At 46.0% G+C, this 21,896-nt stretch overlaps 1 protein-coding gene across 21 annotated transcripts in view; it reads right to left on the bottom strand.

Annotated features, from left to right (window-relative positions):
• Positions 1-2,829: 2,829 nt before the first annotated feature.
• Positions 2,830-21,896, bottom strand: part of FKBP15 (FKBP prolyl isomerase family member 15) — a 71,397-nt gene continuing 52,330 nt past the window's right edge. For 14 of the 21 annotated variants that reach the window (XM_065572451.1, XM_065572452.1, XM_065572444.1 and 11 more), the window contains 11 exons: positions 19,835-19,867; positions 17,568-17,739; positions 14,874-15,010; positions 14,408-14,563; positions 13,415-13,567; positions 10,622-10,714; positions 9,944-10,069; positions 9,308-9,415; positions 8,233-8,978; positions 7,500-7,593; positions 2,830-5,372 (listed from right to left, as the gene is read on the bottom strand). In XM_065572451.1, the coding sequence (XP_065428523.1) occupies positions 5,295-5,372; positions 7,500-7,593; positions 8,233-8,978; positions 9,308-9,415; positions 9,944-10,069; positions 10,622-10,714; positions 13,415-13,567; positions 14,408-14,563; positions 14,874-15,010; positions 17,568-17,739; positions 19,835-19,867 (1,896 nt within the window). In that variant the 3' untranslated portion in view covers positions 2,830-5,294. Of the gene's footprint in view, positions 5,373-5,809; positions 5,969-7,499; positions 7,594-8,232; positions 8,979-9,307; positions 9,416-9,943; positions 10,070-10,621; positions 10,715-13,414; positions 13,568-14,407; positions 14,564-14,873; positions 15,011-17,567; positions 17,740-19,834; positions 19,868-21,896 lie in introns of all 21 variants that reach the window. The other 7 variants (XM_065572449.1, XM_065572448.1, XR_010593654.1 and 4 more) reach the window with 6 other exon arrangements.

Raw genomic sequence — 21,896 nt, 5'->3', positions numbered from 1 at the left:
ACCCCAGCCCTAACCCTAACCCACCCTCACCCTAACCCTAACTCTAACCCCCTAACCCTAACCCTAATCCCTAACCCCTGGACCTGACCCTAACCCTAACCCTTAAACCTCACCCTCACTTAACCAACGCTAAACTCTAACCCTCACCCTAACACAACCCTAACCCTATCCCCTAACCCCTTAACCCTAACCCTAACTCTAAACCCTAACCCCCAACCCTACCCTAACCCTCACCTAACCCTAACCTGATCCTGACCCCTAACCCTAAACCTGACCCCTAACCCTAGCCCCTAAATCCTAAACCCTAACCCGAACCCTAAAAAGTAACTTCTTGGGATGTCTCTAACCCAGCTCTATTTGTGCCCATCCCCAAGTGACCGTAACCCTAAACCCTAACCCTACCCCTAAACCCTAACCCTACCCTAAACCCTCACCCTACCCCCAACCTCCTACCCCTAAACCCTAACCCTACCTTTCCCCCTACCCTCAACCTACCCCTAAACCCTGATCCCTGACCCTACCCCTCACCCCCACCCTAACCTAACCCTGATCTAACCCTAACCCAACCCTAACCCCTAACCCCCACCCTAACCCCTAACCTACCCTAACACTAACCCGTAAACCTTAACCCTAACCCCCTAACCCTACCCCTAACCCCTAATCCTTAACCCTTAACCCCCTAACCCTAAACCCTACCCCTAACCCAATCCTAAACCCTAACCCAACCCTAACCCTAACCCCGACCGCTGACCCTCTAACCCCTGACCCTTAACCCTCACCCCTAAGCCTAACACTACCCCTACCCCTAACCGTAACCTGACCCTGACCCTAACCCCTGACCCTAACCCTCTAACCCTAACCCTAAACTACCCTAACCCTCACCCAACCCTCCCCCTAAACCCTAACCCTACTCCTACCCTTCACCCTAACCCTACCCCTCACCCTAACCCCTAACCCCACCCTAAACCCTAGCCCCCAACCCTAAACCCTCACCCTACCCCCACCCGACCCCTAACACCAACCCTCACCCTCGCCCTCACCCTGACCCAAACCCTAACCCCTAAACCCAAACCCTAACCTAAACCCTAACCCAACCCTCACCCTCCCCGCAACCCCTCACCCTACCCCTAACCCACCCGACCCCTCACCCTAAACCCCAACCCTAACCCCTAAAAGCCTAACCCTAACCCCTACCCTGACCCCAGCCCTAACCCTAACCCACCCTCACCCTAAACCCCTAACCCTAACCTAACCCTTAACCCTAACCCCTGGACCTGACCCTAACCCTAACCCTTAAACCTCACCCTCACCTAACCAACCCTAAACCCTAACCCTCACCCTAACCCAACCCTAACCCTATCCCCTAACCCCTCACCCTAACCCCTTAACACTAACCCTCACCCCTAACCCCTTAACCCTAACTCTAAACCCTAACCCCTTAACCCTACCCTAACCCTCACCTAACCCTAACCTGATCCTGACCCCTAACCCTAAGCCTAACCCTGACCCCTAACCCTAGCCCCTAAATCCAAAACCCTAACCCCTACCCCGAACCCTAACCCCTAACCTGACCCTAACCCTAAAAAATAACTTCTTGGGATGTCTCTAACCCAGCTCTATTTGTGCCCATCCCCAAGTGACCATTGCAGGTACTATATGGCATATGGGGGCCCAGCACCAGGCCTGACTTTGTAGCTTAGGAGGTTGGTGCATTAACCTTACAAAGCAGCAGTCATGAATTCAAATCTCACAGGGGCCTTGGCAAATCAGCAGTTTCTGGGGAGAGCGGTTATCCCGAGTATGATGGTGTTTCTGAGGGACGGGTCTGTGTTAAAGGGGGACAATATTGTGATGACTTTTTATACAAATTGGTAAAAAGGAAGAAGCAATAGAGGGCAGTCAGAAATGGCCTTGAACCCCCATGTCCACTTCCCCGACCCCTATCCACATCCCAGCCCCGACAGGTCCCTGGGACTCCCACGCCTATCCAACCCCCCCATTCCCTGACCGCATCCCCCAGAACCTCCACCCCATCCAACCGCCCCCTGCTCCCTGACTGCCCCCCGGAAACGCCAATATCCCTCCCCCCTCCCCCCCCGACACACACACACTTACCATGCCGCTCAGAGCGGCAGGACTGGAAGCTGCATCGCCCCATGGAGCCAGCCGTGCTGCCTGCGCAGGAGCATGACTGCAGAGGAGGGGGGGTAGTGGGGGAGGGGCTGGGGGTAGCTCAAGGGCTGGGCAGGACGGGCCCACGGGCCGTAGTTTGCCTGCCTCTGGACTAGATGATCACAATGGTCCCTTCTGGTCTTGTGATCGATAAGCCTGAGGTGATGTTTACACCACAGAGGCACAGCTATGGCGCTGCAGCCATGTTACTGTCATAGGTGCCGACTCCATCCAGGTCTGGAGGATTGATAGGAAAAAAAAAAAAAAAAAAAAACCCACTTTGTGGGTGCTTAGCACCCACCAGCAGCCAAGCTCCCACCTCCCTCCCAGTACCTCACACCCGCCAGGATCAGCTGTTCTGTAGCATGCAAGAGGCACTGGGAGGGAGAGGGGTGGGCCCGAGGAGGAGAGGGAGGGGTAGCAACTCAGTCACTTCCCAATTCTGAGGCTAACTGCACAGGCTCTACTCACCCTTCTGGAGAGACCTCCTAAAAACCCTGGATCACCTCGACAGGCCTCCATTTCTCTTTTTGGACAGGAATTTCAGGGAAATTGAATGAATAAAATGAGTTGTTTGGATTTACAATTAAGCTTGCAAAGCTCACCAAACATGTACATTAAAAGCAGGAATTAAAGACCGTGTGATCCAGAAATAGATTTGTTTAATTGCACTTTTATTTTTTAGGTTTTATCAAATCTGTGAAGGAGACAGACATGGCTTTTACAGACATGTTGATTCCAAAGACCACAGTTAAAGGACAGATACATAGAGACTATCACAATGAAGGGGACTTCTGGAAAACCTGGTGTGCATGTGTTAATCCCTTTGCTCTTACACATTTATTCCATACTTTGACTTTATAGTTTCTACTTGAGAGCAAGGTGCTCTACCCCAAGCTAGAGGAGTTATGTGAAACAAGTGTTTACATTTCAGTATATTGGCTGGTTCACAGGACTCAGTCTTTCATATTTTTAGTTAAATTTGGCTACTTATCCCATTTTTATTCATTAAAACAAAGCAGTCCTTGGGTATGTGAGTCACTGTTGTCAATCAGGTTTGTACTCTGCACTGCCTGAATTAAAACAAGTTATTCTATATTTAACAGAACACTTGCAGATTTTGCTCAGGTATTTTTGTAAAAGTGTTCACAGAACCTAGGGCAGATCTAAACAATTTCCATTACGCTATTATAATTTAAGTGGAAATGTTTGTTTTTAAAGACAATTTGTTCCCTCCCCTCATATGCAATATTTGCAACTCAAAATGCTGCAGGGTTGTGTACATGAAGTAAAATGACTAGAAAATGAACATAAATAAGATTGAAACTTCCCAGCTGAGTGAAAAGCAAAAGTAGATCGAGCACAAAGAATGAAAATTGGATTTACAAATTCTGTTCCAATAACCTATGGTGTCCTGAATAAGCCGGTTAAGATATATACACCCTCATCTATAATTTAACAGTGCCCCTTTAATCTAAAGAGTTCTACTTTATACTATAATCCTGCCACCTTTAGCAGCAGAGAAAAAAGGCACAGCAGATTGGCAAATGACTGCCTGAAGTAACTCCCTCCTCCTCTGTCTGGACAGGGATCCCATTAACATCTTGTTGTCTGTAATGCTGTTGTTGTGGGGTTTCTATTGCCAATGGCAAAGTGCAGCCTGAGATGATCTAACCTGCAACACAGACAGACATACATGATGTGAATGAAGTAAGGACAGGGGTGTGAGCAGACTGTGCGGTGACAAAGATGCCTTTGGTGGGACTGGTGGGGGAGCACTAAAAGCCAGGGGTTGTGGGACACGATGGTTTCACGGTGTCAGACTGCAGTGAGTAGGAGGCAAAATTTTTTGTTGTGCAGATATTTATCGTATCAGAACTGCACTGCTGGTAAGTGCCATACACAGTTAAATAGTCAATAGTAGCTGCAAATTTTTCTTACTGTTTCACTGGACCTGTACACTTGGTAAGCAACAGACTGCCTCTTCTGCCGGCTTTTCGGCTTGTGGTTTGGAGAGGCTAGTGGGACAGCTCAGCCCTAAAGGGATGAAGGTTCACAATAGGCAAAAGGGCTAGAAGAAAGGCAATCTCAGTCTCACTCTTGGTCCTATATTCAGCCAGCGTGCTGCCTCCACTGAATTAGTTTTACAGGATGTCCTGGCACACACATTAAGACCATACTGGATACACATGAACATACTAGAACCCTTCTGTGTCACTCATTTTAGTGAAGGAGGGTAAAGGGATTTAACTTCCCACAATGGGAAACACTAGAGGAATCTTTAAAGCACTTACTAGAAGCTGCAGGTCTATACTTAACAGAGTATTCATTCTCTTGGCACTCTGGTCTCAGCCTGTCAGAGCTCCATGGAGCTGTGATGAACTCACAGCCTTTGCAGAGTAGCCCTTGGCTCGGGTAGCACCATTTATTGTTTTCTACAGCTCAGCGTTCAACACTCAAAGCCTATGTTACCTCAACTCCTTCAGTTTCCACAAGGCATGTGCGTGGGCAGGAAATACTCGGATTAGAAGTCTCCATGGTAACCTACTTCATGTACTTTCAATTGGCCTCTAACTGTTTGGTGAGCATGTTTGTGAAGCCCTACAGGTGGATCCTGAAGTCTCTCTAGTGAAGGGTTAATCTGACATCCCACAGATCTTTGGAATTCTATATTTGTTGTTTTAGTATCAATTGTACTGGGAGAGGAGCAATTTTCTCTGCCCTGTTTTTGTCACTGTGTCAGCTGCAGAATACTGCCAGACTTGCTTATTCCAGAACTGGTTACAAAGTTCATACTTACATCAGAGTTTCAGATTAACAAATTGATGGCTCACACAAAAAGACAGCAACAGGAACATGCAGGACGAGTGGCTGGCTGCTTAAACCGGGCTAGCTGATCAGGCCAACGAGATTGGGTCCAACTGCCCAGCAGTGCTGTCATTTGCTTATAGCCCCAGTTAACTTGTAACCTGGGGAGCTTGGAGAGTCCCAAACCTGTTCCATTTCCATCCCAAAGGAAATGCAGCTGGTAAGTGCAAAATACACTTGAGAAGAGGCCATGTGCCCAAAGGGGAAGCTCACAGACTTGCTTGCCAGCCACATCCAAACCATCTTCCAACTCTTCATCCCAGCCAGTCCAGGTCATCATCATCGTCATCATCCCCAAAGAGTGGGGCTGGGGGAGGGTGCCCTTTCATGCTCTGAAAGCCCAATTGGAAAGCAGGGTGAGATTATTAGAGTTCAGTCTCTGTACAGTCTTGAGTATTGGGGGTAGCCGTGTTAGTCTGTATCTACAAAAACAACAAGGAGTCTGGTGGCACCTTAAGACTAACAGATTTATTTGGGCATAAGCTTTCGTGGGTAAAAACCTCACTTCTTCAGATGCATCTGAAAGCTTATGCCCAAATAAATCTGTTAGTCTTTAAGGTGCCACCAGACTCCTTGTTGTTTTTGTACAGTCTTGAGAGAGACAGCACCAGGAAACCTCCCAGCGGACTGTCTTCCTCTACCTAGCATGGTGGCTCAAGCCTTTTACATCAGGTAGGAAGGTCTGCAGTCGCAGAATATGGCCATGGAGCCTTAACATCCCCTAGATGTCCCTTGCAGGAGGGTCTCTCTTGTCCCATCATTACAGTACCTTAGCTCTGAACCTGGTGATCTGTTTTCCTGCTGACCTGTCACCAGACAGGTGGTGTTGCTGGTCACTGCCTTTATGTATGCAGCTCATCCCTTATGTAAGGTCTCAGATTCACTGGATAGTCTCCAGTTCAGCCCCAAATTTGGGGCTCCCAAAAACCTAAGTAATCAGAACCAAAGTAAATGCAGGGTGCATAAGTAGTGATAACCTGAAGCTACTGGATGTCAGACATGAAGTTCCCCCATGTCTCGAAAGTTCTTCCAGAGCAAGCTGTGGCTTAATGCCTCAGTCATTTCAGAGATAACAGAAAGACTGGGGTGGTATCCATGAAGGGACTTAGATGTTACAATGCTGAGTGGCCCAGCACATAACCTTTAGGCATGTAGAAAATCACAGAAACACTGATCCATAAAGCCAAGTCAGGCCCCTAGGTGCCCTATACAATAAATGGGGAGAGACAGGCACCACAAAAGCCAACACACTAGGTGCAGAGCGACTTAAGCTAACCAATGGGAGATGCTAAGCAGAGGGGTGTGCACTGAGCCCCACCCGCTCTGCGAATGGGATACCCCTGCCTGGACTCAGGAGGCTGAGTTGCTTAAGTGCTTCTTGCAATAATGAGTTAGGTGCTGCTCTACATGCGGTGGTACCATCCACTTTAAAACTTTTAGCCCAGTGGCTAGAGCTCTGATCTAGGATGTAGGAGAACCAGGTTCAAACCTCTTCTCTTCTCCCTTTGGGCAGGGAGATCTGAACAGGAACCTCTCCTTCTCCCCTGCAGGCAGGGGATGAAAATTGAACCTGTATCTTCCACATCCCGGGACAGTGCTGTAACCACTGGGCTCTGGGATATTCTAATGTGAGGCTCCCTCTCTCTCCTGCTGAAGCTGTTCCACTGTGGATAACTAATGAAAAAAAGTGATCGGCGCCCGGGGACAGCCTCCTACCTCCCAGGCTGGTGCCCTAATCACCGGACCACACTCCTTCCGCCCCCGATGATTATCCCCAGCCAGTGGAACAAATATCTAAATAGTCACTGGGCCAGAGAGAGTGGGAATGACAGAGCACTAGCACCATCTCCTCCTGGATTTTGTATGAGACTTAATCCAGCAGGCAGCCTCTGAGCATGCCTACCGAAACGGTCCTCGACTTAGGTGGACGAACGCCTGTCTTCCCCGGTTTGCAAAGCACTCTCGGGCTTAGGTGGGAGACAGGCGCCTGAATGCCTAGATGGAGGCAGCAGTGCACATACTCCAGGATCTAGAACTTAGGTGTCTAGGGAACATTTCCAGTGAAGGTTAGGCACCTATAATGTTAGGTGACAGCCAAGCAGGAGTTTCCCTTAACTTTTAGGCCCAACCTGACTGGAGCCCCCAAGGGTCAAGCTGTTTTCAACCCAATCCCGACACTTCCCCTCAAACCTAAACTGTTTTTGCTGCTGCAGTGCCTCCTGCCCCTAGGGTTGGCATGGCAGCAGCTGTATGCCTTGATCCTTCCATCTGCTGCGTCCTGCTGCAGAGTGCGCTGCCACTCTTCGGCACACTTCGTACGGCAGCGCACACAGCGCAATAAGGTGGCGAAGATGATCTAGTTTTGTGGACTGCAGTGGTGCTGTGCATAGAGACTTAGGTGCCTAACTCTGGAGTTCAGGTTTCTAAGTTACTTTGTGGATCACACCCCAAGTTCTTACCACTTCTTCCTCATCCTCCTCTTCGGGTGGAACTCCAGGCTTTAGTGGTTTATGGGTTGCAACTTTAAACAAGTCATCATCATTCTCAGTGAGACTAGAAAAGGACAGAGAATTAAAAGAAGCTAATTCTCAATGTGGGAAAGGAAGCCAAGAGCAATTTGCCTGCACTTTAGGAATAAGCTCTAGTCCCACCACTCAGGTTTGTATGGCAGTAACAGGCTACTCACGGATGTATGAAGCTAGTTGGGGATTATACAGTGAAGTAACAGGATTCCCCTCTAGGCAGCCAGGACAAGATCACACATTGGAATGGAACTTCACAATAGCTAGCTGTTGATAACAGCTTTGCAATGGAATCTACTGATTCAACTAGAAACAAGGGGCAAGGACCATACTGACTGCCCAGTTTGTAGTGCAGCTCTGCAATCACCTATCCTGTAGGTCTCAGCCATACTAGCACTTTTCAGTTTCTCCCCTGGAGATAGCACTAATTTAGACTGGACACCTGCAGCTACTAATATTTTAGCCATCATTGTTCGGATTTGCTCTGAACAAGTACCTAGCTGGCTGGCCAGCCCAACCTAGCACACTGCCCTGTACCAATGGGATAGCAGCACCAGCTGCCAGATGGTTAGGCCCGACTAGCCCACCACCAGTGGCAGGGCAAGTGCACAATAATGGGAAATTGAGAAAGGAGCTACTGTAGCCATAGAACTCTCCAATCACCACTAACCTGGAATCCTTCTGCTTGGGGCTAGATGCCAGTCCTTGGGGTTCTGTAGTTTCACGGTTGGTGGCTGGCTCCTTCTCTGCCATCTCAGATGTTAAGTCAGAAATGCTTGTACCCATTTCAAACCTGGGTGCATCTGGAATTCCCAGACAACTCCCCCCCTCTGCACTTTTCAGAGGCAGGGGTTCCAGTCCTCCTGCAGGCTCCTCTGCCTTGTGCTCTGTAGCTGGCGCTTCCGAAGTCAAAGCCTCTTCCATTGCTCCCAACTTTGTGTCTAGAATAGAGGGCTCTGGTGTTTCTGCCTGAACAGATGCTATTTTTTGGGAGCTGCCTTCATGCTGATCTAGCCCACTGAGAGCACTTGCCTGCCTTTGCTCAGCCAGTACAGAGTCTACATCCTCCTCAGGATCCACCAGTTGGTTGGGCTTTACCGGCTGAACTGATTCAGAGAAGGTATGCGCTTCATGCATCTCCTGGATCATCTTCACTTTCGATGCTGTAGTGTTCTGGGTCCTCTGCCCTTCTTCAGGAGATCTGGGAGGTGTGGCAATACTAGCAGACTCATCTGCTGGTTTAGTTGGGCACACAGTGCTTGGTGCTGGCCCATATTGGACAGCACCTTCATGGTCCTCCTTTGCTTTTGGTGGGCTTTCCTGTTTCCTCTTTCCAGTTCTAGGCTCCACCTCCTCCTCGTCACTGTTGCTCTCTCGTCTCTCCTGTTGTCTACTGAGCAGCTGCAGAGTTACAGTCTGGAAAACAAAGGAAAAGGAAAAGGCAAGGAAGTGTTACTCACTAGAGATTCAAACCACCATGCAACAGCTGCTGCTCCACTGAAGGAAGGAAAGTTTCCTGATGCTTTAATATGAAAGAGGATCATCCAGCCAGGTGCACTTGAGTGGTCCATGTATTTTACTGTCCCGCACTGTTGCATCTCCTCCCATTATTTTACAGTACTCTTTTCATCGCGGTTACTAACCACAGCTTCACACTATTCCAGATCCAGGCTAGAGGTATATGCGTTCTTTTGGCCCAGGACTCATTCTCACCTTTGTTGGCTTGTATCCCATCAGTACTGTACCTTGATGGTGTTCATGATAACACCAAGAACTGTTCTGCCACTGTACGACTCCTCCAGCTCAAATTCACCCCTCAAAGTCTGAAATACCCCATTCATGATCTTCTTCACCTGAGAACAATGAAGAGGAGCATATAAATTCGATATCTGCGTAATTTGTAACATGTAAGAAAGAATGGGCCACCAAACCAACATCGTAGGCTTCTCCATACAGCAGAACAGTCAGTCCAAGAGGGACCACAGTTCTGTTTTACGAGAATGCACCTTTCACATTAGGCATGGCAGGGCTGAAGACTGCCAGAGCTGCACAAAATATAATTAGTGACAGCTTGAGCATGTGCAAATGGTATGTTTACCAGGTACGGCTACCAGGATTTTCATTCTTTAAGAAGTTGTAATCTGTATTGAGGGGTCAGGACTTCACACCAGGAGTCACACTGCATCTTTCCCTCCAAGGCCCTTGATAGGAGTAGTACTCTACACAGGAACAAGCTCATCCTCTGGGCATGCTTCCCCCAAAGAATAAAACACGTCCAGCGTGTTTAATAAATAACTCTCCCCCTACCTAGGGAAATAGTTCAGGGTAGATATGGAGTAGAGATGAGGGTAAACCAGACCACCCTGGTTGGGCCAGCTCACCTCTTCTGTAGAGTCTGCAGGCGGAGATCTCTCCTGATTTTCCAGTACAGAGCCCTTCTCCAGCTCCCTGATACGCTCTTCATAGCGAGCCTTCAGGGCAGCAACATGGGACTGTAAGGCTGAATACTGTGAAGGTAAAGAGGTAGTCAGAGCAGCTCAATAGGTCCTCAATGACATTCACATCTTGCTAATGTTGTGCCCAGTTTGCAGCAGGACAGGTTAGGGACAGCAGCACATTTGTTCACAATGCCATGATTGTCTTTGCAAGAGATTTAAAAAAAAAAAAAAACAACAACAACAAAACAACATTTGCAGAGAGCTCCTAAGAGGCAGAACACACACAAGCTGCAATTTTCTCCTGTTCCTGATAAAGGAGCTTTATGCAGGATTTCACTATCTGAAGTATTTACAGAACTCCCTCAGAATTGTCCTAGGAACAACCACCATCGCCCCTACCCCTGTGAAGACAATAGTCATGCTGGGAAGGAAGAGCCTGTGGACTCCCCCAACCTTGGGATGTCAAGGAGGGGGTAGGACTGCACTGGTATGCTATGCAGCAGCATTCACTGGGCCCATATCAGCCACTGGAAGCTCTCTCTTTCATCCAATGGGACAACATCGGTGACCTCAGTCAAGATACAACATCAGTGAGGGTTGGCCTCAGTGTTCACCCTTTACCTTCTCGTTGATCAGCCCCAATTGCTCCAGCTTCCCCTGAAACACAGAGAGTTTCTGCTCCTCCGCATTTCTAGAGTGTTTCAGAGCAGAAAGCTGAAAAAAAGAAACAGAATTATAACATACATAAGAACGGCCATACTGAGTCAGACCAAAAGCCCACCTAGGCCAGTATCCTGTCTTCCGACAGTGGCCAATGCCAGGTGCTTCAGAGGCAATGAACAGAACAGGTAATCATCAAGTGATCCACCCCCTCACCCATTCCCAGCTTCTGGCAAACACAGGCTAGGGACACCATCCATGCCCATCCTAAGCCATTGTTGGACCTATCCTCCATCAATTTATCTAGTTCTTTTTTGAACCTGTTATTGTCTTGGCCTTCATAACATCTTCTGGCAAAGAGTTCCACAGGTTTGACTGTGTGTTGTGTGATTTAGCTGGGGATTGGTCCTGATTTAGTTGGGGATTGGTCCTGCTTTGAGCAGGGGGTTGGACTAGGTGACCTCCTGAGGTCTCATACAACCCTGATAGTTTATGATTCTAAGAAATACTTCCTTTTGTTTGTTTTAAACCAGCTGCCTACTAATTTCATTTGGTGACCCCTAGTTCTTGTGTTATGTGAAGGAATAAATAACACTTCCTTATTTACTTTCTCCACACCTGTCATGATTCTATCATATCCCCCCTTAGTCATCTCTTTTCCAAGCTGAAAAGTCCCAGTTTTATTAATCTCTCCTCATATGGCAGCAGTTCCATACCCCTAATCATTTTTGTTGCCCTTTTCTGAACCTTTTCCAATTCCAATATATCTTTTTGAGATGGGGTGACCACATCTGCACACAGTATTCAAGATGCGGGCGTACCATGGATTTATATAGAGGCAATATGATATTTTCTGTCTTATTATCTATCCCTTTCTTAATGATTCCCAAAATTTTGTTCGCTTTTTTTGACTGCTGCTATACATTGAATGGATGTTTTCAGAGAATTATCCATGATGACTCCAAGATCTCTTTCTTGAGTGGTTACAGCTAATTTAGACCCAATCATTTTATATGTACGGTTGGTATTATGTTTTCAATGTACATTACTTTGCATTTATCCACACTGAATTTCATCTGCCATTTTGTTGCTCAGTCACCCAGTTTTGTGAGATCCTTTTGTAACTCTTCACAGTCTGCTTTGGACTTAACGATCTTGATTTTTTTGTTTCATCTGCAAGTTTTGCCACCTCACTGTTTACCCCTTTTTCCAGATCATTTATGAATAATGTTGAATAGGACTGGTCCCAGTACAGACCCCGGGGGAACACCACTATTTACTTCTCTCCAGTCTGAAAACTGACCATTTATTCCTATCCGTTGTTTCCTATCTTTTAACCAGTTACCAATCCAGGAGAGGATCTTCCCTCTTATCCCATGACAGCTTACTTTGCGTAAGAGCCTTTAGTGAGGAAACTTGTCAAAGGCTTTCTGAAAATCTAAATACACTATATCCACTGGATCACCCCTGTCCACATGCTTGTTGACTCCCTCAAATAATTCTAGTACATTAGTGAGGCACGATTTCCCTTTACAAAAACCACATTGACTCTTCCCCAACAAATGATGTTCATCTGTGTCTGACAATTCTGTTCTTTATGATAGTTTCAACCGGCTTGCCTGGTACTGAAGTCAGGCTTACTGGGGTGTAATTGCCAGGATTGCCTCTGGAGCCTTTTTAAAAACTTGGCATCACATTAGCTAGCCTCCAGTTATCTGGTACAAAAGCTGATTTAAATGATAGGTTACATACTGAAGTTGTTAGTTCTGCAATTTCACATTTGAGTTTCTTCAGAACTCTTGGGTGAATACCATCTGGTCCTGGTGACTTATTACGGTTTAATTTATCAATTTGTTCCAAACCCTCCTCTAATGACACCTCAATCTCCTCTGATTTATGATCTAAAAAGAATGGCTCAGGTTTGGGAATCTCCCTCACACCCTCAGCTATGAAAACCGATGCAAAGAATTCACTTAGTTTCTCTGCAATGGCCTTATTGTCACGGAGTACTCCTTTAGCATCTCAATTATCCAATGGCCCCACTGGTTATTTAGCAGGCTTCCTGCTTCTGATGTACTTAGCAAAAAAAAAAAAAAAAAATTATTACTTTCTGAGTCTTGGTTAGCTGTCCTTTAAATTCTTTATTGGCCTTTCTAATTATACTTTTACACTTCATTTGTCAGAGTTTGTGCTCCTTTCTATTTTTTTCATTAAGATTTAACTTCCACTTTAAAGGATGCCTTTTTGCCTCTCACTGCTTCTTTTACTTTGTTGTTTAGCCACGGTGGCACTTTTTTGATTCTCTACGTTTTTTAAATTTAATCAGCAGCAGAGATGCATTTTTACTATTCCCTTTCCACCAGACCTATCAAACCTTTCCCCTCAGAAAAACTGTCATGCTCAGTAGACATCAGCTACAGCATTTCCTGCTAGCTAATTCTGTTCTGAGGTCAGCATGCCTCTTCTCTGCCCTGTACAGAACCCCTATACATCAACAGCCAGCCTCCGTGTTAATCCCAGCCACTCAGAGTTAATTGGGCAACATCCATACACATCCTCCAGTCAAGAGGGACACTGTCATCTCCTCTGAGAAGCCAGGAAACGGAAAACACTAGCCACACCAAGGTGGCAGAACACTACTGGGTATGTGATTCCCGACTACACCCCTCTCATTTGCTTCCTAAGGACAACAGCATGCGGGAAAGAGGTAGAGAAGTGAGTGTATAGACAAGTAGTTAGCAAGGGAGAGTGTACCTTCTCTTCCAGCTGGGTGATGTGCTGCTGTTGAGAGTCTCTCTGCTCACACACCTCCTGATACTGCCGTAAGTGCTGCTCCTTGGCAGAGACCAGCATGCGCTCATATTTTGCTTCCCACTGGGATTCCAGCTCTGCCTGTATGAGTGACTGCTGCCCATGAAGTATCAGAAGTTATTAGCAGGGAGCTACCAATACGTGACAGTTACATCCACTCTTATGAGCAGAGAATTCTGGGGTGGGGCCGGGGCAAGGTTCTGCCATCTTGGAGTTAGTGTTCTATCCCTGCAGCATTTCCTCCCCACACAAAGCACAATTCTATCCTCCATGGTAGAGCAATTCTCTAATGCTGGCTCAGATTGCAGCCCCTTGCTTCAAAGAGCAACAGCAACTGGTGAAGGAAGCCCAACAGTGATGGAGCCCCATTCACCCTTCCCTCTACCAACAACTCTACTCTTCCCCAACTCCACTCTTGGAGCTCCGCTCTTCTCCTGCTCTGTTAAAAAGGAGCTCCGCTCTTCTCCTGCTCTGTTAGCCAAGAGGCATCCACCCTTGTGCCATCTTCTGATCACTGCATCACTTGCTCTGGAAGACCAAGCAGGCAAGATTTGCACCCATCAGAATTCAGGCTGCTCCTGTTGCCCCAAAGCCACACAACAGCTGGCTGGAGACCAAACTCAGAATCACAGACCATTGTTTTGAAGTTAGGAGCCTTCCTTACTCCCCAACTAGTGTAGTTTCCTGTCTGCCTGGGTTACTTAATTCTTTGAAGTCATCGGTAAGAATCCTGGAGCAGGAAGTAAAGGCAAAGCCAACACAGGCCAGCAAAGCAGAGGAGAAGCACTGAAGACTAATCCCCTTAGTGAAGCAGGGTGCTATTTCTTCACTGAGCAACTGATGCAGCTTTATCCAATATGTATTTGCTATCTATAATCAACTGGCTTTCCAGCTGGAACTCACACAAACCAATCCAGTTGGAGGAGATCCCCTCACCTGCTCTGCTGCTGCTTGATCAGTTGAAGTCCGTGCCTTTTTCAGGAGCTGTCGAAGCTTGTCCAGTTCTTCCTGGTAGGACCTGCGAATCTCATCCATCTCTTCCTCAGCCTGGCTTCTCTCCAAGAGGGATTTCTTCTTCCTCTCAACAAGGTTCTGGGGCACAGATAGTGGTATGTCTGAGCACAGGTCTGGACTGCATCCAGATAGCGTCTCATCCCCTGGGGCACTGTGGGCAATCTCATTGTCATTACTATTATATATGGTCATTAACATACAAAGAACTTTAAAATCTATGTAAGTGCACTCCTGAACTGATGTGCCAAAACTGTGTTGTTTGTAGGTAAAAAAGAGTTGCCATTCCAGAATTTGGCTTGCCTTGTGTGGGTCTGCAGAAACACTAGGTTAAGTTTAGCATCCGACTTGAACTGTGCATCTCCCCTGAAATGTAGATGCTTGGGCCTACCTTTTCCAGGTTCTCTTTCTCTACTTTCAGGTCTGCTAGCTCTTCTTCCATCGCCGTAACCTTCAGGTCCAGTTGCCTGCGGCTCTGCTTCTCAGCTCTGAATTTAGCTTGTGTGTCTTCTGAGGATTCTTGGAGCTCTGCAAGAACACAGCTCACTGTGGGTTTCCACACTTCCTATTTCAGATTAATCTGAATGGAAGAAAACTTATAGCCCATAGCAAGAGTAGAGCACAGAAGGGTCACAGAACATGTTAATGGCTGTTGTTATGCGGACTGAAGGTAGGACAAGTAGTAATAGGTTTAAATCTGCTGCAAGGGAGACTTAGGTAAATAATAGATTCAAACCTATTACTTCTTGTCCTACCTTCAGTCCTCAGAACAGCCATTAACATATCTGAAGACTTATCAGATTCTCCCCCCCCCCCAGTCTTTTTTCCCTTCAAGAGTTCTTTTAGCAGCTAAACATTTTAGCCTTTCCTCATAGGTCAGGATTTCTAAATCATTTTTTGTTGTTGCTCTCCTCTGGACTCTAATTTGTTCTCTTCTTTCCTCAAATGTGGTGCCCAGAACTGGAGAGTACTCCAACTCAGGCCTCACCAGTGCTAGGTGGGACAATTACTTCCCAAGTCTTACATACAACAGTCCTGTTAATACACCCCACAATGATATTAGCCTTTTTCGCAACTGCATCACATTTCTAAGAGTCTCCGGCTCTCGCATTGCGCACTGACCTCTTATTAAACTCCAAAGATATCCAATGAAGTGACTACTTGTGTTGATTTTATTACCCTAAAGAAATACTGGTACATTACATATTGACTGAACTAACCCTTCAGAGTTTGTATGGCTCTTACATGGAAAACACCTTGGAAACTAGCTGTTTTCAGAAAGAGGTGGAAAGGTTTCTGGCCCAAGGAAGGACAAGATGGGTCAGGATTCTTGACCAAAGCTACTCCTAATCTGATATTTTGCTGCCAGGAAAAATACAAAACAAAACTGAACTTCTGCTTGCATCCAGTCCGCTTCTCTACTACCAGCTTGAGCAAACTGTCAACAGAAGACAGAGCAGCCAGGATTCAGCCTGGGGGCAGGAGGAATTGGTCAGTATAATGGAAAAAAAAAACAACAATAAAAAACTAATAACTCCTCTTCAGGTTCATAGTACACAGTCTCCTGAAGGCAAGTGCCTATATATGGCCAAGAAGAGCTTAATAGTGAACTGAAAAGTAGAGTCCCCTTTTTAGCTCAATTGGATGAAGCAGAAACTTTACATTTATCCACATTGAATGTCATTTGCCATTTTGTTGCCCAATCACTTAGTTTTGTGAGATCTTTTTGAAGTTCTTCACAGACTGCTTTGGTCTTAACTACCTTGAGCAGTTTAGGATCATCTGCAAACTTTGCCACCTCACTGTTTACCCCTTTCTCCAAATCATTTATGAATAAGTTGAATAAGATTGGTCCTAGGACTGACCCTGGAGGAACACCACTAGTTACCCCTTTCCATTCTGAAAATTTACCATGTATTCCTACCCTTTGTTCCCTGTCTTTTAACCAGTTGTCAATCTGTGAAAGGATCTTCCCTCTTATCCCATGATAACTTAAGTTACGTAAAAGCCTTTGATGAGGGACCTTGTCAAAGGCTTTCTGGAAATCTAAGTACACTATGTTCACTGGATCCCCCTTGTCCATGTGTTTGTTGACCCCTTCAAAGAACTCTAATAGATCAGTAAGTAGTGAGAAAAAAAAGCAGCAAAAGCTTTGAAGTGTTCAGTCAATTTTTTGGTTTTGCATTCGGCTGTGCAATATTAAGTATGGGGAGGAGAAGCTTTCTTTTTGAACCCATCTGGTAATCAGCTTATGCTGTCAGAGTATGAGGACTGTTGAAACCCTTGTCATTTTATGGGCCACTATTCATCTAAAAGTCATATCCTTTTATCTATCTCGCCGAGTTATTTATCTCCATAGCTTCTTATGGCAGGAAGCAGGAGACTTCACAGTTAGTGCATATATTCTGTACCATGGTATTTCAAGAAGGCTGCTCACCCAAGAGGTGCCAATGTCAGAAAGAAGGTGTATCTCACATGCAGTCCAAACTCAGGTAGTTCCATTATGCCTTAACTAATCCCTGCATTTATGTTAATTATTGACTTCCTCTCTTAAGCCTTGGCTGTGTTCCACACGAGAACTAGATTCAGTAATCTTTGGGATAATGGTGCTATAGGAACATGGACTAGTTGACCCAACTGCAAAAGGGGCTTAGTTGCACGACTCACTAAGGACTTCCATACTCTCTGGCAGGGCACCCTCAGTGGGTGAAAGGGAACCACTAGTTCATCAGTTTAAATCTAGTCTAGCTCAGTAGAGACAAAAGTGATAGGTACAGGACGAAACCCACCAGCCTAACAGGAAGGTGTCCACATGAGAGGCTGTCCTAACAGGCTCCTTTGTTGGCAATCTCAGCAGGGAGGCTAAGCACTGATTTGCACATAGAGGCAGAGCTGCCTTCTCTCCCCTAGTTGGCCCCTCTAGCTGAAAGCTAAGGCACATTATGCTAAATAGATCTTTTTTTGGCAATTCAGACAGCTGCCACTGAAGTATAGAGTTAAGATCACCAATACAGCTGACCTCAAGTTAACAGAGAACTAGACCATGATCTAGGCAATAGAACCCACCCCCTGACCGACCCCTTACCGGCTAGTTGTGCTTGCAGTTTGTTGAGCTGTGCCTCATTCATCTCTGCCTCCTGCAGGGCTGTGGTCAGCCGCGTGTGCAAGTCCATCTCCTTCTTCTGGTGAGCAGTCAGCTCCAACTGCAGACGGGAGACCTGTGCTGTAGCAGCTGCCAGCTCCTCTGCAACTTTGACCTGCAGCACAGAACATGGGGAAATATCAGAACTCCTAAGTACTTAAGGAGGGCCATTTAGGTATCTAGGGCAAAAAATTGGGGATTGGTCCTGCTTTGAGCAGGGGGTTGGACTAGATACCTCCTGAGGTCCCTTCCAACCCTGATATTCTATAAAGTGGGGTTTCCAAAAGTTGACTCACAGTCAGTGCTAGGAGCCCAGATTCCACGCTTGGTTTGCCTAACTAGATGGCAGATGCCCTCCTCCATTAGAGATACACCTTGGTGGAAGTTGCAGGCCAAAGATGAAGCACTGTACATTGAGCTGAGTGGCAGCAGGGACAGGATCATTGCCCTACTAAAAATAGGGTGGCTCTGGGATACATAGTAAAGCACTGTGGGCCCTATTTGACCACACCCTCCACCCTGATTTATTCTAGTGGCTGGCAACAACCTCATCTCCAAGACAGATTAAAGCAGGTCACTTCAGGAAGTTTTTTCTGAAAAAGCTTTAAATGAGACATGTGTTTCACTGGTTGGCTGCTCTGTTCAGCCCTTTGGGACTACCAGCTGGCCAGACATCGAAGCCTAATTGCCCACAAAAAGCCTAGCAGGAGTCTGCCACTCCCAGACACACACAGCTCCCTGGAGGTTGCAAACAGGCTGAGTGCCAGGGTAGCAAGTCTGATGTTACAATTCTGTCCCTGTCCTTCTAGATTTGTCAAACAATTAAAATGGACTGGATGATGTGCTCCTGGGGATAAAGTTATGTTTGAGATGGGTAATAGTCAGATGGGAGTGGACTTGCAGACTATTTTCAAGTGAGTATAGGAATCAGTTTATGAAGGACTAGTTGTGGAGAGGGAATTTCAGAGCAGGATATGTACTCTGCGTTCTCTAGATGGTTAGGTACACGCTTATTTGCCAAGGTATTTTTCTGGCTTGCCAAGTTATGCGCTGTAAAGTGCGAGTATTATATACTTTAACAGTGATCACTGTTCTATTAAACTTTTACATTTGGATTTTATTTAAGCCAGTGATTCACAGGAAACCAGAGCTAATAGGGGTTCTCACAGACAACTTGTTAATTAAAACTTCTTGTTAAAAAAAACAAAACAAAACACTGAAAAGGCTCAAAGCATCTCAAAGAAAAGGATACAAACTAGATCCAGCTCCAAGTCTTTTGGGATAGGGACAAAATTCATGAAGAATATGCTGTAAAGACAGGCTGCATTATAATAGTGTGAACTTAAACAGTTCCTATTGTAGTTAAAAGTTGCATTCAGATTCCCAACAGGTTCTCTTTTGTGTCCCACATAATTCCAGCCCAATTTCCTCTTGGGCTAGCTACTTGCTGGCATTCAGAGAACTACCTCAGGTCTTGAATTACTGCTGGTCTCAAACTTGGAAAATGGATCTGTACACCAGAGACTGACACTGTGGCTATTAATCAATCTTACTTAGAGACCTCTCTCAAAAGTATCTTAGTTACTGGGCTGCCAATCACACTTCCCCAGTGGGAAAAATTGTGTGATCACTTAATTAAACAACAAAGTACCAGTACCTGTGGATTAAGCACCTGTGGATAAGCTATGTGAAGTGATCAGTGCTGACATAGTTCCTAGAACAGCATTCCCTTTTGTTCTCCTCTTTTGGAAGGGTGAAAAAATATCATTACCAATGTAGCTTGTAAATTGTGGGGTTTTTTTTTGTTTTGTTTGTTTTTTTTCCATCTCCAGATAAGCTGCCTCCAGCAGTTTTCATAAACTCAAAGGAAAAAACAAACAAACAGTTTCTGTGCTGAAATCAGCAGAGGTCAAAAAGAGGGTTTTTTTTGGTTTGGTTTTTCCCCTATTAACTTCTGTATTCTGTGCAACAGTATCTGAACTCCTCAGGTTGGTAAGTTTCCATCCACTCAGTTCGAAGAGTTGAAAGGATTTTGCTCATAATTCTTCCTACCCAGCCTCCTGCCAAGAAAAGTGTTGGCTGTGGACTGTAAAGATGCAGGAGAATCTTCAGCTCAGAAAGACTTTATCAAAGTTAGAGGCATGTGTAAACTGTAGGTTATGGGAGAGAAACCCTCAAGGCTCTAGACAGTCAGGGACACACTGCCTCACCTGGTCCCAGCCCCGATCCACTGGCAGCATGTGCTGGGAAGAGAAAGCAGTGACAGGAAACAGGAAGAGTTAGAAAGGCAAAAGCATTAATTTCTTAGAACAGCTAAATGTGGCATTACAGGGGCCTGAAATGCGACAAGAGAAGCATTCAACCTATTTCTTGTTTGACAGCTGCAAAAGCTCAAAGGCAGAAAGAACAGCAGTGAAGCCATTTTTAAAAAGCAAGGGGCTAAATCTCTCTAAATGTGCATGACTGTATGGAACATGGATAGTCAAATGGACTATGCACTCAGCTGGGAGCCAGGAGCTTCTGCATTCTAATGTCTGTACTGCCAGTGACAGCAAGTCATTTCACCATTCTGGAGAGCAGTGATACCACCAACCTTATAAGAACATGGCAAAAACGTTGATATCAAATACTCTGAAAGTGCTAAGCAGAAATGTATTCCCCCAAGGGCAGCAAGTTACAGATTCATTGCTCCTCACTGAGACCTGGGCCATGCCGGGATAGAGGGCTACCCCCCAGTTTGCATACACGGGAGCAGAGAATCCTCTCAGATCTTCCAAGGTCCTCTCCCCTGATCTATTACTAAAACTACATCAGGAATTTGTCTCCATTGCAACAACTGACATAGCTACACCAGAGCAAACCCCAAGGATAGACAAGGAAAGCCAGAGTTTGCAGTGATACAGCTGACTCGCGTTTAGGGTGACCAGATGCTAAGTTGAAAATAATGGGACTGCCCCGGGTGGGCGGACTTTTTAATTGTTACACTCACCCATCTCGGTCTTCGGCGGCAGGTCCTTCAGTCACTGACGGTCTTCGGCGGCATTTCAGCGGTGGGTAATAAATCTTGCCGCCAAAGACAGAGGCACCCGCCGTCGAAGACCTGGATGGGCGAGTGTGTTAAAAAAAGAAGAAAAAAAAAAAAAAAAGCCCGAAACAAAATATCGGGACAAATGGCGTCCCGACCATCCTTCGGGACACGGGACAAACTCCTCAAAATCGGGACAGTCCCAATTTTATCGGGACATCTGGTCACCCTACTCGCGTTTGAAGCCAGGGTAAGCATCTCCAGTGCAAATCATGGCTTTTCTAACCTACAGGAGAGCCAAATGAGCCACTGCAATTGACTCCTGGAATTGGCTCAAGTCTCAACACAGACAGGGCCTAAGGATGGATGCAATCTCTCTAAAGAAAATACTTTGAATGAATGGTACTTTCCCACATAAGCAATCCCTGTGGTTGCCACAGTGGTGATGTGTGCTCAAACAAGAATGGAGGTTTATCAGTAGCCTCAGTCCGTGATGCCACATGGCTGGAGCGGACTTGCAATAGTTATTGTTTCTGTAGTTTGCCTAGGGCTGTTGCTGGAGAACATACCCAACAAAGTACTTCTTGCTTCATGGTCTAGTTGCACCCAGCATAAATTCAATCACTCATTGCTCTGGATCCTGTGTGTTCCCTAACCAACAAGAGAGGCAGCTACTATACTTTAGAAGGAACTAGGGTCTCCACTTCTTTAAAGTCCACCAATAAGACCAGTGGGTCTCATACAAGGAAGCAGAGGTAACACAAGCACTTATGATTAACGCCAAACAGGAAATATATCAATACATATGGAGTGCACACCACAAAGTAGGGCACAGCAGGGCAAGGTTCATATGTTATTTTGGCAAAGTACAAAAGGGGCCAGCAATATACTCAAAGCCCCCTCACGCTAGTATATTAGAATGGGCTACAGTCTTCCAAATGCATCTGCACAGGCCTAACAATCAACACATGGCCGTACTTACTGGGTTCCTACACATGGTACAGAACTGAAGGCAGCAGGATGGAAAGAAACATCTGGTTCCACGTTAAACTAACATGGCTACTTGAGAGAGAAGATGGGTGAGGAAGTAAGTCCAATAAGAAATTACCTCAGCCACCATGTCTCCCTAATTTCCTGGGACCAACGCAGTTACACTACAAATGGCTACTAGAAGTGAGTTTGACAAATAACACTATATTACCATATCTGAAGCCTGAGGTTTCACTGATTTTTGAAATCAAGACATC

This window comes from Chrysemys picta, chromosome 18, assembly GCF_011386835.1.
Source record: "Chrysemys picta bellii isolate R12L10 chromosome 18, ASM1138683v2, whole genome shotgun sequence".
Classification (NCBI taxonomy): domain Eukaryota; kingdom Metazoa; phylum Chordata; order Testudines; family Emydidae; genus Chrysemys; species Chrysemys picta.
This window is presented reverse-complemented; position numbering and strand designations above follow the sequence as displayed.